At 45.7% G+C, this 17,299-nt stretch overlaps 1 protein-coding gene across 1 annotated transcript in view; it reads right to left on the bottom strand.

The window, feature by feature from the left end:
* Window positions 1–17,299, bottom strand: part of PPAT (phosphoribosyl pyrophosphate amidotransferase) — a 374,190-nt gene that overhangs the window by 24,294 nt on the left and 332,597 nt on the right. Inside the window, exons 8-9 of the mRNA XM_085642045.1 lie at window positions 3,245–3,372; window positions 2,867–3,088 (exon numbers count right to left, since the gene is read on the bottom strand). Coding sequence (XP_085498171.1) covers window positions 2,867–3,088; window positions 3,245–3,372 — 350 coding nt within the window. The remainder of the gene's footprint in view (window positions 1–2,866; window positions 3,089–3,244; window positions 3,373–17,299) is intronic.

The raw sequence follows: 17,299 nt of genomic DNA, 5'->3' as shown, positions 1-17,299 counted from the left end.
AAGAAAGGAATCAGGATGAAGAAGTATCCACAGGCTGACCCCTCCAGAGCAGTGTTTGGGGGCAGAAAGGGGATTGGAGATTCGCTCACCAAGCAAATTTTATTTCAAAATGGGGGCAAAATGGTACTGTTTTCAGTTGAATTACTTCAGAAACTACCAAAAATGCAGAGTGTGTAGAGGTAGTTCAAATTACTTTGGCATACAGTTTCTCTTCACATCCTATAATTTTCCAAGATGTATGCTATCCTCACTTCTTTCACCTTCTTCTATTTTTCCATTTTCTGCCTTCTTAGCGCCGGGACACCTCCTTCGGGAGGTAGCTGTTTTGCACTAAATGGCCGTATTATTATTAAATCGATTTTCAGTCTCATGTTTTGAATGCAAATCTACTTAACCTCAGTCAGTAGACAGTGGAGTTGTCCCTAAGGTTATACAGACTTTACAGGCTCATACACTATGTAGCAGGCATATTTGTGAGATTAAACCAATTTTACAGCATCTGGAAACTGACAGCAGTTATGTTAAGTGCATTTGTAGAACATATTCCCACGCTTTGCAGTGATAATATTAACACAATAAAAAGCTTAATAAAGAGCCCGTTGGCACCAAGGAAACAACATCAGCAAATACAGTCACTTAATTTAGTAGGAAAGATCACTAAACTGCCAGCATTATAATGTAATGGAAAAACAATTGTTTTGTCAACTATCATCAGATTGGCATAATATGAAAAAACACAATTAATTCGCTAATGGCTGTAAGATGATAAGTGTTTCAATGAAGAATTGTTCGACACTGTTGGATATCCTAACAGAAATGGCAGAACTTCAGAAAACGTAAAATTTTTCACTGTTGGTAAATAAACTCAATTCTTCCAATTAAAAACGTATTTTTGTAAAATAGTTTACTTTGTGAGCCCCAAATATCAGCTGGTCATTTTCATTAAGTACTCAGAAGTCAAAGTGCCGCATGGACAGAATCTGACTCGCATAATCATGTATCACTATCAAATGCCAGGGATGGCCATCGTAGAATAGTGGTAGCCACCCAATGTTAGGGACATCCATCTTATCCCACAATACCCACCTGAAAAGATGAATAGCCACCTTATGACAGGGTAGCATAATGCACGATGCACCGTGATTCTACAAATTGTGCTAGGGACACTATAGTGCTAAGAAGGCCCACAGTGCGTCAATGAATGCCTCCGAAATACTAGGTCCACCATTATATCTAGAATGTCAACAATATGCCATGGAATGTGTTGGTTAGCCATGAGAGGTGGGTAGGGGGCGTGGACTGCCACCAGTTGGCAGGAATGGCAAGGACAACACACTCAGCAGCATGAACATACCAAAAACATGCATACACAATCACCGAGGCACTCGGTAACACACACACACACACGCACACATGCATGCATGCATACACAATGACTGAGGCACTCGGACACACGCATACACAATCACTGAGGCACTCAGTAACACACACACACACACTCTCTCTCACTCACTCACTCGCTTCATTCTCTTGGTATTGCCTATTATGCTACCACAGGTAGTGGGCTACATCCAGGAGAGTTGCACAGAGCAGCCTAGGCAGAACAATGGCACTTTCCCACCTGATCTTCACTCACAGGAAGTCACTGGCCGATGGCTATGTGGAGTGCAGAAAGCTACATAGTAACTGGGCAATGTGTTGCAGGCTCGCCACTCTTAGTCATTTACAGGTGTGAGGACAAAGAATGAGAATGAGATAGAAAGAGGAGAGCATGGGTCCAGTTCTTGGAAGCTACTATACATTAATACATTTGGGCATGTGCTGTATCCAGGCCAGCACACAGTAATTTGTACACGTGCTAGTGGGATAGAGCACTACCCTATAATATAGCTTAGCTGCTTTTATAGCAGAAAACAACCTTTAAGTCCGCAACCTACTTGGAATCCCCTGGTGTCCCAGACGGAACAGCGATTATGCAATCATTTAACAAACTGGGCCCAAAGTTCACAATTAAAGAGGATTGAAGAGATATGGAACTCCGGAGCAAAGGAATAATTAAAGTAAAAAAATAATAATACTATTACCACTAATAACAAGAACAATAATACTAGCAAATCAGACAGCTGTAAATTATCAAAATACTCATTTTGATCAGATCCTAGTAGATTGATAGCTACCTTTGAAACACTCAGCTAGTCCCTGACAGAAGCCTCCTTACGGTATCAATCCACCTATCCCTTCACCTTCCTTCACTTACAACTGTATGCGAGGCTCCCAGAGTTCTAAAAATGAACTCGAGTGTCCAACTAACTTACTAAGTATACCTGAACCGAGAGACATGCTGTAGAATCATTCAATTTCCTGTGCAGAAGGCAGAATAAGTACAAGGATATGGTTCTCATCTCTGCTGCTACAATTTCCTGAAGTAAGCGTATCCAGGAAAAATTCCTTTCCATGTGATCGTCTTGTACATTTTGCTACCAGTCTATGAAAATGTAATAGTCTGTGAAAAAAAAATCAGTTTCAAAATAGTGTCCTCATTAGACTGCGTAATTTACAGAGTTACTTAATGGGGTAGGGCCGTTGCCTTTGAATGGACGCTCTCACTCAACCCCGGTCAACAGCTAAGAGGAGTGATCTTCCCCATCGGCTAGTATTGCTTAAATACAGGTTTGCATCCTTCATTATTATACCAATACTTTGGCAGGCATTGAACATTTATTGTATAATTCTTAGGTGAGATCATGCAGCAAAGAATCAAAAAGTTTACCCTGTGTAGAGTGCAGTAAAACAGACTTTTTGAACTTGACTTTACAATAAATCAGGATTTGCTCACACTTTACAATCTGCTGTCGAGTGAGCTCACCTCTTTTGCACCAGAGTCCCGCAGCAGCTTTATAATAGGCGAGATTGTATTCCCTCGCACTATGGAATCATCCACAAGTACGACTCTTTTGCCAGCAAAGTTATCCGATAACACTCCAAATTTTTTGGCGACTCCCAGCTGCCGTAATCTCATATTTGGCTGAATAAAGGTTCTCCCAACATAGCGATTTTTACAGAGAACTTCCACATACTGCAACCCACACTGCAGAAGAGTGAAACAAAGTTAGAACATTTAAATATACAGTCAGGCGCCAATTTAATCTATACTGTTCAGGCACAAGAAAATGTATGCTTGGGAAATATTGCCAATGATCTTATCAACACAATACTGGAATAACTGATTAAAATTCATAACTACCTTCTCTGCGTAACCAAGTGCTGCTGGTGTTGCAGACTCGGGTACAGTGCTGACTATGTCTGCTTCCACCGGTGCCTCAATTGCCAACTGCTGCCCACATCTCCGTCTTACTGAATACACCATCTGGCCTTAAAGTTAAGAGAGAGTGATCAGGAAAACAAAAATATGCAATTTACCAATAACAATAAAAGGTCAAATTAGTAGGCCCACACATTGAGACTATAAATAGCACAATCAACCAAATTTTATAGCACCGTTTTCACAAAATGTAGGAAAGTGGATTATTAATTGGGGTGGACAACCACCTCAAAAGATAAGGGCACCACCTGCTCAAAAATGTAATTTAAAAAATCTGTGCCCAATCCCTGGTAATGTAACATGGAGCAGCCAGGTTATAATCAAAGGCAATGTGCATAGTATTTAAGCTGTGCATACACAGTAGAAAAAGTCACAGAAAACGTAATAAAACTCCACAGCCAATTTAAACAAGCATTTACAATGCAATGGTCTCGGCATTGGTAAAGTTAGAGCTATTGGCATTGCTCATGACATTATTTTTGTTTATGTTTTTGTTTTTAAAACCTTTAAAGAAACGGCATTGTCATGAGCAATGCCAATAGCTCTAACTTTAACAATGCCGAGACCGTTGCATTGTAAATGCTTGTATCATAGTAGGTTTGGGCTTAAACAGCCCAGTCAGCAAAGGACAGTGCGATAAAAATCCAGAGCTTGTTTATGATGCCGCACGTTTGGTAGGGGTTACATACCTGTTTACCGACGGAAATAAGACGGGGTTACTCACATTTTCCTTTTAAATAAAATGGATTAAACAATACAGAACATGTGCAGGTCACTGCAGAGAAGCATGAGATTCCACTTACTGAGGCCGGCATCGAGGACCTAGGTTGCGCACAGGTCCGTGGTGGTCACCCGGCAGAGCAGCCCCATGTCACCCCTAGATTCTGCCCGGGCCGCCCTCTGGGATAGAGTGAACCCAGAGACTCGAAGCACCATCCCGGGCGGTCGCTAAGGACTCTTTGCAGGTGTAACCAAGGGACGGCGAGCCTTAGGAGCCAAATTACACAAAACGGGTGACGTATAAGAAGGACTCAAATAAAGCATCCGACCTGACGGAGACCGCGGCCATCTTGGAATGGGAAAGCTCTCCGATGAAAGGAGGGCGAGGAGATACGAGTAAAGGCTTAGAGGCGTTGATACATTTTACGTTCCTTTGTTTAATTGACTTCATGAAATGTAGAATTACGGATAAAATGTTTCAATGATGTGGCGGAGTCAATTAAGAAGGCCATGGCCCGGGGCCCATAGCTGCTAAGTTCAGACAAGCATGTGTGCTTTTGTGTGACATTTCCGTGGTTTCAAAGCGTTTCCTTAATATCTCGTGCCGAGTTAAAATATGACTCATGAGGTCTTGGGCCATCCCACAATATCCGACACTGCGCGTATTAAGTATGCCTGTAACTTGATGGGGGAGAGGGCCAGAGGTGCGGCGTCTGTGACAGGAAAGTGATGCCTCCTTTAACAAAGAAAAACAAGGAGATCAGGTGAGGGAGCAACGCCGGGACACCACCGCCTTTCTCCGAGGCACAGCAGAAAATGCCTCTGAGAAACGCCACGTCCTTTTCGGATTTGGGGGCGTGTTTTGCTGTAGTCTCCTCCCTGAGACTTCTCGCAAAAAACACGCCCCCCGATCCGAAAAGGACGGGGCTTCAACGGAGTGACTGGACCTCTTCTCCAGTGGCTGGCCAGCATTTAAGAGGCCAGCCAATGGATAACAGGAGAGAAGAGGGGCGGGTGCAAGCCCCTCTTCTCAAAGTCATTAAATCTCGGAGCGAGACTGCGCAAGCGCAGCCTTCGCAGCCGAGACCTAAAAAACCACACCACACCAACACATGCCCGTGTGGTGTTCGCCATATGGGGCCTGGGTTGGCAGATAAAGTGAACACGCTGCGGCCTGCTACAGGTAACCACGAGATGTGGTCTCGGCGCTATCCCAGCATCCTACCAGGCTGCTTGCTTTTAAGCGCTATGCCTCTAGAGCAAGAGGCTAATTTATGCCTGCTTATCCTAGCGCAATCCAGGCAGCCTAGTAGGCATGCTGTTAGGCGCTATGCTTGCACACCCCAAGCTTGTTCCCAAGTACTATGCATGTTTTCCCCGAGGTTCACTAATGACTACAACGCCTTAGCCTTACCCTTAGGCGCTGTACCTGCGCGCCATGAAGGTTAGTTTTGGTTGCGTTGTTAATAGAGATATATTTGTATGCAAGCAGCCCACGAGGCTTGCTTTTGGGCGTTATACCCACAGCCCACGCGGAGTGCTTTCGGCGCTACGTCCAAGGCCCCCCCTTTAGACTTGTTGTTCGGCGCTGTGCCTGCAGACTTAGGTACTTGTTTTGGGCGCTAACCCTACAGTGCATGAAGCTTGTTTGTGCTGCTTTTCCCGTAGAACATAACGCGTGTTGTTGAGGTATACCTGCAGCCGTGGGAAGCTTGTTTAGGGCCGGAGTTAACGTGTTTTGCTCTTAAGTATGCCTTCTGCACTGCAGCACACCAAAAATGTGTCGCTGGGCACTGTTCTTGCCGCCTCTAAGGCATTTCCAGGTGTCCGCAACAGTGGCGTCTGGTTTGTAGACTCCTAGCAGCGGCCGGAGTTTGTTCTTGGGCGCTATGCCTGCGGTTCCGGGGGCTTGGGCGCTGTCCCTCAAGTCCCTGCATAATTTGTACGCACTAGTGCCATGCCTCTGGCTAACCTCTGCTGCACGACACTTTCAACTGACATCCGGGCTGAAGTGCAAAACAACTACCCATAATGAGCAAAATGAAATAAGAAAGTTTCCGCCTCCTGTACTTCTGAAAGTACAGCGCCTCACATCGGAAGCACGCCATTTCTGAGCGCTGCATGTTTGTGTAACAGAGGCCACGGGAAATTAATCGCGCTGCCCACGATCACTCAGTGTGGAGAAGCCTGCCTCTTCTGGCCCCACATGACATTTTGATGGAGCAGACCACCTACCTCTCCGTGTGGCCGCGAATGCCCGCCAAGAAGGGCAGGGAAGGGAAATTCCATTGCGGGGAAGTGGAGAGAAACACGCGTCAAACTGCTCTGAAAACCTGTAAATTAAAATCGATCATCTACGGTCGGAGAGGGGGTGTCCTCTCACCAAGAACGCAAGGGGGAACGGGCAGAGCTGTATGTTCTCAATTTACTTTGTTAAATACACTACTTTAGTTGTAATAAACACCCGATTCAAATATGTGGCAATTGGAATTTGTCCCAAATAGATAAGTCCTTTCACCCCAAGCCTGCGGAGTTCTGCCTTCGCCCAGATCCTGCCCCTGTGGCCCATAACCACATTCAACGTCTAAAACTGCGGCGAGTGGATGCAGTGGAACAAGAACATTTCTTGTAGCGCTTACAATACACGGGAGGCGTGTATCGCTGGATGCACCAGCTCTACTTTCGCCAGTCGACGCCCTTGCCTCGGGGTTGGGAGACGGCTAGTCTGCCCAGAGGCCCCGCATCACTTCTGAGCACCCGTGTGGCAAGGAAGTTACACTGTTACAAAAATGAATCGATTAAAAGCGCCACAAGCCTCTATTCTGGTGCCACTGAATCTGACCTCAGTCGAGTGCTTTGAATTTCAGACGTGCGCCGCGGCGCTACTTTAGTGTCTGAATAAACATGACCGCAGCTCACTCAGTATGAAGGGAGAGTGTCGTCTGTAAAACTAGGGCATCAAGGGAAAGAGATTGTTTTTAATTCGTGCATTCTAGAGACGGTGCGTTTATGTTTGGGGGCAGTCTGCAGTCGCGGGGATGCGTGTGAGATGTGGACGCTTTGAATCAGACTGAGCAACAAAACAAGAACAAAAATATAACTTTGAAACAGACCGTCCAGGCTGGACCCCGATCGAATTCCAAAGCGAGGCGGGTTGTAGATGTGTGCCCGAGGGTACATGCAGCGCACAGAATTGTGAATTTAACCTGCGATTTGGGGAGCGACAGGACCGTATGTCGGGTTTAGTTGTACAACTTTCAAGTGAAGCCAAATATGCAAAGGGAAAATGCGATTTGTCGTCTTCTAAAAGATAAGACAGTTTAAGGCGGCGGTATCTGAATGTGATCAAACTACAGCTGCATACGCGCGTATTAAGTATGCCTGTAACTTGATGGGGGAGAGGGCCAGAGGTGCGGCGTCTGTGACAGGAAAGTGATGCCTCCTTTAACAAAGAAAAACAAGGAGATCAGGTGAGGGAGCAACGCCGGGACACCACCGCCTTTCTCCGAGGCACAGCAGAAAATGCCTCGGAGAAACGCCACGTCCTTTTCGGATTTGGGGGCGTGTTTTGCTGTTGTCTCCTCCCTGAGACTTCTCGCAAAAAACACGCCCCCCGATCCGAAAAGGACGGGGCTTCAACGGAGTGACTGGACCTCTTCTCCAGTGGCTGGCCAGCATTTAAGAGGCCAGCCAATGGAGAACAGGAGAGAAGAGGGGCGGGTGCAAGCCCCTCTTCTCAAAGTCATTAAATCTCGGAGCGAGACTGCGCAAGCGCAGCCTTCGCAGCCGGGACCTAAAAAGAAGAGAAAAATGTTGCGAGAAAAAAAAAAAAAAGACAAATCAAATAAAGGGAACCGGAGATATTATTCTTTTTTTTAAAGGATTAAATGAAAACAGCAACATAGAGCGCAACGTACCAATGGTAGTTTGTAAAAGTGGTAGACTGGAACTTGGTGGGCTTGAGACCAAATGAGATAGTGCCCTGGTTGCTTACAAGAAGATTTGTCCCAGTAGAAGTCTGGCACTATTTTGAGACAAAAAACTCCATGAGTGGCCTACCTCTGAAATTGTAGCAACTACTGAGGCATGTTCTTGCCGAAGATCTGAACCATTGAAGATTTATCGCAGAACATGGTTTGAGTCCCAAAGCAGAATGGGAGTTAGTTGATTTTTCGTCGGTGCTGGGAGCCTTGACTGAGACAAAGCTCAAATTCAATGCTAAGAAACTGCCAGATGGAGAATTTTTCCAGTAGGTCCCCCACAAACTCTGGAGGAAAAGGTTTCAAACGTTTACAAACTTTCTTCTCGTGCCCCAACAACCACAGGAGTACAATTCTAAGGACCCCAGGATCTCAAGGGAGGCCACTTCGAGACTCTCAGGGTGTTAAGGCAGAGGCCAAGAGCAAAGTCCAGTTCCAGTCCAGTGCCACTGGACATATGAGCACTTTAGTAAAACGACCTTTTCAGCTTGTCGTGTCCCTGTAGCCACACAGGATGTCAGCAAGCTGCCACATGGATTCCACTTCATTATATTGGCTACAAAAGGGAGCAGGTCCAGTCCTTAGGTACTCCTCTCAGACCACAGATGGCAGGTCCAGTCTTCTTCTGATATTCTGCAGGTCAGGAAACTGTTCTAAGGAGGTGCCTTGGAGTGACACATTTATGCTTGGCACGAGCAGTTTGTTGGGGTGGCTCCAGGGAACTCCCTAACCAATTGGGTAAAATTTACTGGGGCAAACTTACTTGGAACACGGCAGGCCAGTGTTCATGGCAGGTTACACTAAAAACTACCTGTGAGCTCCCCATGATTTGAGATGATTAAACCTTAAGTCCAAGGCAATTTATTAGTGTTTGTGTTGTAAGTAGGCCCTTTTTGTATGGCCACCCCCAGTTTTGCATTGTTTTTTGGGACTCACTTGCTGGTAACCTTGAACTCTAACACTGGGGCACTGCTGAACCGTGGCTTGTGTGTGTGTGCTCTTGCCATAAAACAAGTAGAAATTGACCTAAAAACTGACTGGTAGGTTGGCACTAGAGTGCCCGGCTTCAAGATGGCTGAACTTCTGTGAGGTTCCTTGCACCAGGCTCATAATCCTGCATTATCTATATTATACAGTCAACATCCAGGCATACAACATACTAAAATGAAGAGCAGATTCGGAATACCGTTTGGGGGGACCGGTGCCTTCCCAAACCTACCTGAATTCCTGCCCTCTTGCCATCAAGTGCCACCCTCCTGCTACGCAGGATCCGGGAGGGCCGCAGAACTGCAATGGCCCGTGAAGCGGTAGGCACCAGCCAAGGTTAGACAGGGAGAAGGCATGGACGTGGCTGCCCTGTCTCAGAAATTGACTCGAACACTGGAGGAGCCAGGGTGGTGACAGGCGATCTTTGCAACCGCCTGCTCATGCCACCTGGTGTGGTACTGTCACTGGGAGGGCGGGCTGGAGTGACCTAGCCCAGAGGCGACAACACTGGAGGCTCGGGCCTAGTGGGGGCCGCTCAAACATCGTTGGAGCAGCGGGTCCCCGTCTTGTGCTCAAATCATTTAGAGCCCAGCCCTGGACCTCTGGGGAAACAGAGGCAGATTAACACTGCGTGGCTCAGCGACCACCGGAGACTGCTGTCAACGTCCCCACAAGGGGGGTGGGGGGGGGGACCCGTGGTGTAGTTCGAGAGGCCACTGACGGCCTAAGATATTCACCCTTTCATATGCTAGCTGTGGACTGGGCTCATGGGGCCTCACTGTGGCACTCTGATGCATTGGGGCTTGCCGGTTGCCATAGCTACATCATAAATCATTTCTTTGGGCTCCCACCTGTGTTTGACAGGGCATTGTCCTTGCACAACCATGCTCCGATCCATACAGGGATATGGACTGTGGGTCCTACTGAGGTGGGAACTTGCGGGCAGGCTGGCGGCCCTCCCCCCACCGAGTGGGCCATAGTCTTGTATTCCGCTTTAGGTGTCCGTATATAGGTTTTTCTGAAACATGTCCTTATATAGGTACAATTCGCATTTGCCCTTATATAGGCATAATATCCCAGTCCTTATTAAGGCATTAGCCATGCTATCCAAATACAGGCATTGTCACCTACATCGGTCCACCCCAACGTCACAACGAGTTCTTAGAAACCAGACCCTTAAGCTCTTAGGAGTTCCCCTAGCACAGGATTATTGATTTCTCCAAGAACTCATTTATTATGCATGAACCGCTATTCCTTAAGGGTTCATTCCTGACATCTTCCTCTGCCCGACTTTATGTCAATGCTAACATTCCAAGGCACCTACCAGGTATAAATATACCTTCCCTTGCCCAAGCAAGTAGGAGCAGACCTCGACTTTAGAGGAGCCCGTGTCCTGGCCTGACGCACTGACAAGAGACGCGGTCATCCCTGCTTGCAGAGAATCCAGCTTCCAGTGTTCTGACTCCCTTCGCGGGGTGTTAGAGTTCGAGACCCGGAAGGAGATTCCCACTTCTCTCATTCTCAAGGTATGAAGCTGACTAGAACCTAGAGCAGAGGTCTTCAAACTTGTTGATGCTGAGACCCCCTAGTCAAACTTTTTTAGGCGCAAGGACCCACCTTCTGACAATATTTTCTAGAAACATGTACTCCTCATCATCAACATCTATCGACAACCATAAATGCCCCTGGCATCTTTTGGCATGTTTCCCCGTTTTTTTTCCTTTCTGACTTCCTAGTTTGACTCTTTTTTTGCTCTGGTTTAGTGTCTCCGTGCACTTTCTCACTGCTGTTCAGTGTTAAAGGGCAAGTGCTCCTATTGTAAATTGTATTATGGATTGGTGCTTCCATGATTGGCATGTTTGACTTACTAGTAAGTCCCTAGTAAAGTGCACTGAGGGTGCCAGGGCCTGTAAATCAAATGCTGCTGGTGGGCCTACAGTACTGATTGTGCCACTCACCCAAGCAGCCCTTAAAAGGGTTATCAGACCTGCCACTGCAGTGTCTGCGTGCAGTTTGTAACTGCTATGTCGACCTGGCATGTGAACCCACTTGCCAGGCCCTAATCTTCACTTTTCTCACATGAAAGTCACCCCTAAGGTAGGCCCAAGGTACCCCTGTGGGCAGGGTGCCGTGTATATTAAAAGTAGGACATATACTGGTGTGTGTGACATATTCTGGTAGTGAATTACAGTGTGTTTCATTTTTCACTATGGAAAGGCTATGAGTCCCGTAGGATAGAATGGGAGTTTACTTATAACATTTTATAAGCATATCTTCCCATTGGGACAAGATGGAGAAATGGGGTTTAGTATGCCTGAACTTAGAATATAAAAATGCATCTTTTAGTAAAGATGATTTTTATGTTCTGTATTTGAAAATACCAATTTTAGGAGGTTGATATTTTCTTGCTTAGCCATCCTGTGTGCCTCTGCTGGGTTTGTGGATTGACTGTCTGGCTTTGGAGTGACATGGGCTAGGGATGTACATTCTCATCAGACAGCCACTGGGGAGGTCAAGGTGTGTCCTGCCTTTCCTGGATGAGTCAGGGCTGGGCTAAATAGACCTGGGTTGTATTTATAGCAGTGGGAGGAGATTTCCTTGCACCTGAGAGGGCCTGGTCTGCCTTGGACATTGCTGTCACCACCTCCGGCCAGGAAGCTGGGCCATAGAGGATGGAACTGGTTTGGGCTGGGCACAAGCACTCTCTGCCCAAAAGCACAAAGAGAAAATGAGAATACATATTGTGGCCCAGACCCCAGAACTTTAGAACTCGATGAAATCAAGGAACCTTTCAAGAAGAAGAGCTGGAAGAACAGCCAAGAGGAGTACTGCCCCTTTGTTGTTTTGTTGCTTTGTTGGGTTGGCCTGCAGTTGCTGATTCTGCCTTTGGCATTGAAAGGACTGGACTGAACTTTCTTTACTTGTTGTTGAGTATCTACATGGGCTTGAAGTAGAGCTTGCCTCCTGTTCTGAAGCCTCAGGGACCGCAATGTCTTCACCTACCTCTGGGTACCGTCTCTGGAACCGTGGTTTCAGTTGCCACAGAGGGGGAAAGCAACCGACTCCGTCACTGGCACCGTGTCCTGAAGGCACCGGAGAGGGCACTGCCGCATCTCTCACTGCAACCCTGGTCTCACTGACGACTGCCGCCGCCGAGCTGCTGCTTGCACCATGACCTGTAGGCACCGCACTCCACACCGCCTCGCTTCACTTCGCCGCCCTAGTCTCACCGATGCCGTCGCTGACTTTCGACAACCATGACCGCACCGTGGCTTAAGGGCATTGCTCGTAAGTCTTGCGACACACCGCCCTGTTCCACAACGCAGTCGGGACCGACCAACGCCAGTTCCCCACAACCGGCACTCTCACCTGCACTGTGATCTGTCAGCACCGACACGAGTACCACTTTCACTCCGCACCGCAGTCCTGGTCTCACCGATGCAGCTGGATGACTGTCACCGAGCCGCTGCCTGCACCGCGACTTGAGGGCATCACACGCCGCACCGCTCCGCTTCACACCACAACCGTGATGATGGCCACGACCAGCCCGCACCAATGTCATCGGCCGCAACAAAAAGGTACTGTTTACGAGTCTGCAGACACCGCGACCGACGCGGTCAGACGTAACTGTTGGAATCCTGTTGTTCTCAGCACCACGGTAGCAAACGACGGAGCTACCAACTTCAAGTAACTGCAATTTTGAGGTTATTCTTGCAAAGTGCCTATTTTTAAGTATTGTATGTTGGATTTTTATCAGTTTGGTCTTTTTTTGAATATATAAAAGTATTGGATATTTTTCTAAACTAGTGTGGTGTCTTTTTGTAGTGTTTTCACTGTATTACTGTTGGCTGTGTGCAAATCCTTTACACACTGCCTCTGAAATAAGCCTGACTGCTTGTGCCAAGCTACCAAGGGGGTGCACAGGGGTTATTTCAGTAGTGTATCCCTCTTACCCTGGCTAGAAGGAAGGTGTCCCTACTTGGACAAAGGTGCAAACCATTGCCAACTAGAGACCCCCAATTACCACAGCAAATATTTTTTATTGTGGGGAAATTATACTACGCAGTGTTTAGCAAACCAAAGGTCATTGAGCGTAGGGGTGTAGCCAAAGGTGTAGCTAAAAACAAAGGGCCTTATTTATGAGGAATTGGCGTAGGGCAGCGCTGCCCTATGCCAATGTGGAAGGGCAGGAATGCACCGTATTATGAAATACAATGCATTCCAGTCCTTTTCCCTTGCATTGGCGCACAAGTAGCTGTCTAGCACCAACATAGGCAGGGAAGGGGCACCTTCCTTCACCAAAACGATCCCGAAGGGCGTTTTCCTATTTCTATGTGAGCTGCAAAACGCAGCACACATGGAAAGAGGAAAAACGAGGAGAAATAAAAACATTTCCCCTCGTTACGCCTCCACTGGGGAGGCGTCAGTTTTTGGAGCTGCCCCAGGTTTACGTGATTTTGTAGATATGGGGCAGAATCAAAATCCATGGGCTTTGCGTGGGAACCCCACACAAAGCCCATGGAACACCTCCTTGATGCAGAGTAAGGCAACGCAGTGACTTGCGCTGCTATGTCTTACTCCATATCCATGAGGCCATGCAGGGTGACTTTGCACTGCCTCATAGGTATGGTTGAGACGCTTGCGCCACGGGAGCATAAACAAAAAGTGATGCTCTGGCCATGCAAGCCTCTCAGAAATAAGCCCCAAATATTATTTTTTTGAGGTCTTTAACCGTCAGGTATCTACATATATAATAATGGGCAGCGTAAATGAAGAATACATTTTTTAAAGTCATTTCTCAGTGGGAAATTCACTGTAGTACATTATGAAATCTCTATTAGTTAATGCACTGCAGAGGTCTGTGTGTAACCAGAGAACCACAGAATTAAATCTTGATCGGTGAAGTGGAGAATAGTGATGTTCATTTTTAGTGCTATGAAGTAACAGCCTGTTACAGAAAGCACTGCGAATATGCAAGTCATTTTTTATACTTGCATTAAACACAGGGTAAGATAGATTGCTGCAAAACGTGCAAGTCGTTTTATGATAAAATGGTGCTTTCAAAATGTAGATTTTACTAATACCAGAGCATATGTAATGCAATTTCTTTTTTACACAACTGGCCCTTCAACACCTCTTTAGGGGTACTAAGGGTTGCGTAAATGCAGATAAAATTAAAAACAAGAACTTTCCAGCCCAGCTGTTAACTCTTTGCACTTCCACTAAAAAAAAACAAATCTTTGTCATCACAAAGAGCCAGAACTGCTCCCAAGCATCCTTTACACTTGCAGATTACTAATAAAGCACATTTGCCTTTCATTCAGGCAAGCAGCTGATAACGATCTAAATTAGCAATCCCAGGATGGCTGTTTTTTGCAGGGACAAGTGAAAATGGGGAATTTGCGACCCCCTTCCCAGGACTCCACGACCCCCCTGGGGGTCGCGCCCCACAGATAGAAGACCTCTGACCTAGAGGGACTCTTGGCATACCTAACTTGGCATACCAGACTTAGCATACCATACTATAGAATACATCACCTACTTCTTACATTGTACTACACTTAGGTTAGGTACCCTGGGGTAGAACTAGTTAGAGAAGCATCTTATGAGTATTCTCATTTTTAGCTTATGTTATTTATGTATATGAATATATGTGTCATAGCTAAAGGATTATGCTAGCGCAGTATTTCTTTCTACTGCTTATGCTGTACATAATATATCTCGCATACTGTCTTATGATTGTAACAGCTCATATCTCTTACACGAGAAACCAGACTGTTCAATAAATCCTTTTATTGAAACGCCTGTCTATTCTTTCTGTGTAACTCTGAAGAAACTATGCATGCACTATTAGCTGAGTGAAACTGTTATCGGTTTCCACGATTCTGAGTGTTCCGATTCTAAAGGGAAACAAAATTGTCATGTTTATCCGGTTGCCAGAAACTACTCCCTTCTTGTTAACAAGGAGTTTCTAGTGGCCTCTGAGTTGGCTGGCACAAAGTAATTAAGTTTAATATACTTGATAGGGGCATACAGACCTCAGTCCTATGCCAAATCTATAGGGTATATTATTCCAATGTGCAGAGCATATTAGGGAAATAGGAACTACACTACAATAGAAGTGATATTCCAGTACATCATCTTTACAAACCTTTTTGCCAACTAAGTCTTTTCCCTGCTATTTGTGATTGAACATTCTCATGGTTCAATGGGGCCCCAACCGCCTCCCAGTGCACGACCTAGACCTATTATAGCCTGACTAACTATTGCGACACAGTTCTGCATCTGGCCTGGGATCAACAGCCTCCTCCCCACAAAGGCAACACACTATCTATTTACCAGGATTTCACACAGAAATAGCAGGAAGCCAGATGTGTCTATACGTCCTTCAAGCATAAGCTGCAATGGGGGATTGCCTAAGTTATGCTGTACCCGGCGTGTCTCAAGATCACTTATGGAAACAAGCCATACATTTTCTCCGACCAGCAATCTGCCTAGCAATTTATCGGTAATGTAAAGCTGGGGAGACCAGCCCCATCAGGCAGTCAGTACCACCCTTCAGAGGCAGACTTAAGTGATGTAGAGTGAGAACAGGGAATTGAACTATTCCATGTCATGCTTACTTCATCCATGGCACCAAACAGCCACCGCTGGTAGCGTCTACATACCAGACTCCGTTCCCATGGACAGCTTTGTCATCTAAAGCACAGTTTGAATTATTCTTCACCAGTGCACCAAATCACACCTTCGCAATGCAGGGCTGGAATATACATCTACTGACTTTATAGGCGACTCAATGGTGTTGAAATAATATAACTATGTATAGTGACCGATGAAGGATCCGTAGAAAAGATTTACAAATATTGGCTGTCAGCCAACATCAGGCATGCCCAAAATTACTTAATGAATTGAACACACATACGCCCAAATTGTATAATTATTTTCTTGTTTCGTTTACGGCTGTTACACACACAAGCAATATATAAACAAAAAAGTAACTTTAGTGATAAAATGACAAAATGTGAACTTATAAGTTTTACAATACAAAATAGTCTAACGAAAAAACACAGGAATATTCAATGAAGAAATGTCAGTTATGTAATTTGAAAGTAGTTCAAAACATAGCCTATATTAATACAGGCACTTTTTTCTAGGCTGGTTGACTGACAGAACCGATCAACAGTATTATCGTCGACGTTTTGACCCTGAAGGTATGTGCTAGTGGTAGGACATCGCAGTGGGTCTTCCTAAGGACTAAAGAATCGTGATCAGCCTAGATGTAGGATGGACTTTGATTGGTCTTTAGGAAAAAACAAACTCCTCCAAGTCAGGGTGGAGCTCAAACTATGGCTCAAATAAAGTGGAGGCACTTTTATAAATTGTGAATCCCTTGTGATAAACTGAGATTCTTTTTAGGATAAGTGATGTTGATGGATACGTTTGATCCATGCTTAGAGCTACATCCTGACCTGTTGGAGCTTGTTTTTTCCTAAAGACCAATCAATGGCTATCCTACATCTAGGCTGTTCATATTTGCTAAGTTTATATGTGAGGGATAAGCGTAGCAAAACAACATGAAGAGAGTAAATCAATCTGTAATAGACTAAATGGCCTAGACATGGAATTGCACACCCTAGAACAACAGTATCAAACTAACTCTCCCACGGATACACTATCAGAAATCCACACCAAGCTAAACGACTTCAATGACAAAGCATATAGGGAAGTCAAATATATTGATAGATTTGCCAGGGCATATGGGAAGATGGACCACTTGGGCAGAACTATGGCCCTGCTGGTGAGACAGAGCAGGGGTTCCCCTGTGGTGCCACAGCTAAAAGGGGAAGGGGGCACTATTCTACAGGAATCAAAAGTGATTTTATAGGAATTTGTAAAACACTACACAAATCTGTACGCAACATGCACGTCTTCCCATGCAGCAGACTACACAACATACATTGACCGAGTTACTTTAGGATGGCTTGAGGGGCCGCAAGTCAGCTAGCAGCAACAGGTTCATGGATGAATTTTACAAAGCCTAGGCAAATATATTGGCACCTAGACTTCAGCTTTTATTCACTGAGGCATAAGGTAATCTCGCATCTCCTTTCAGAGGCAATCATAATTACGCTGTTAAAACCTAGTACGAAACCACAGTATGCAGACTCTTACAAACTCTCCTCTTGCTTATAAAAATGGACTCCAAGATCTTTGCTAAAATCCCAAGCAATAGAATCTTACACTTGCTGCCCAATGTGGTTCTCCCGGACCATGCACTTTTTACACTAGG

The sequence above is a fragment of the Triturus cristatus genome, chromosome 2_2 (genome assembly GCF_964204655.1).
Source record: "Triturus cristatus chromosome 2_2, aTriCri1.1, whole genome shotgun sequence".
In the NCBI taxonomy this organism is placed as follows: Eukaryota; Metazoa; Chordata; class Amphibia; order Caudata; family Salamandridae; genus Triturus; species Triturus cristatus.
The sequence above is the reverse complement of the archived record's forward strand: the minus strand, read 5'-3'. Positions and strand labels throughout refer to the sequence as shown.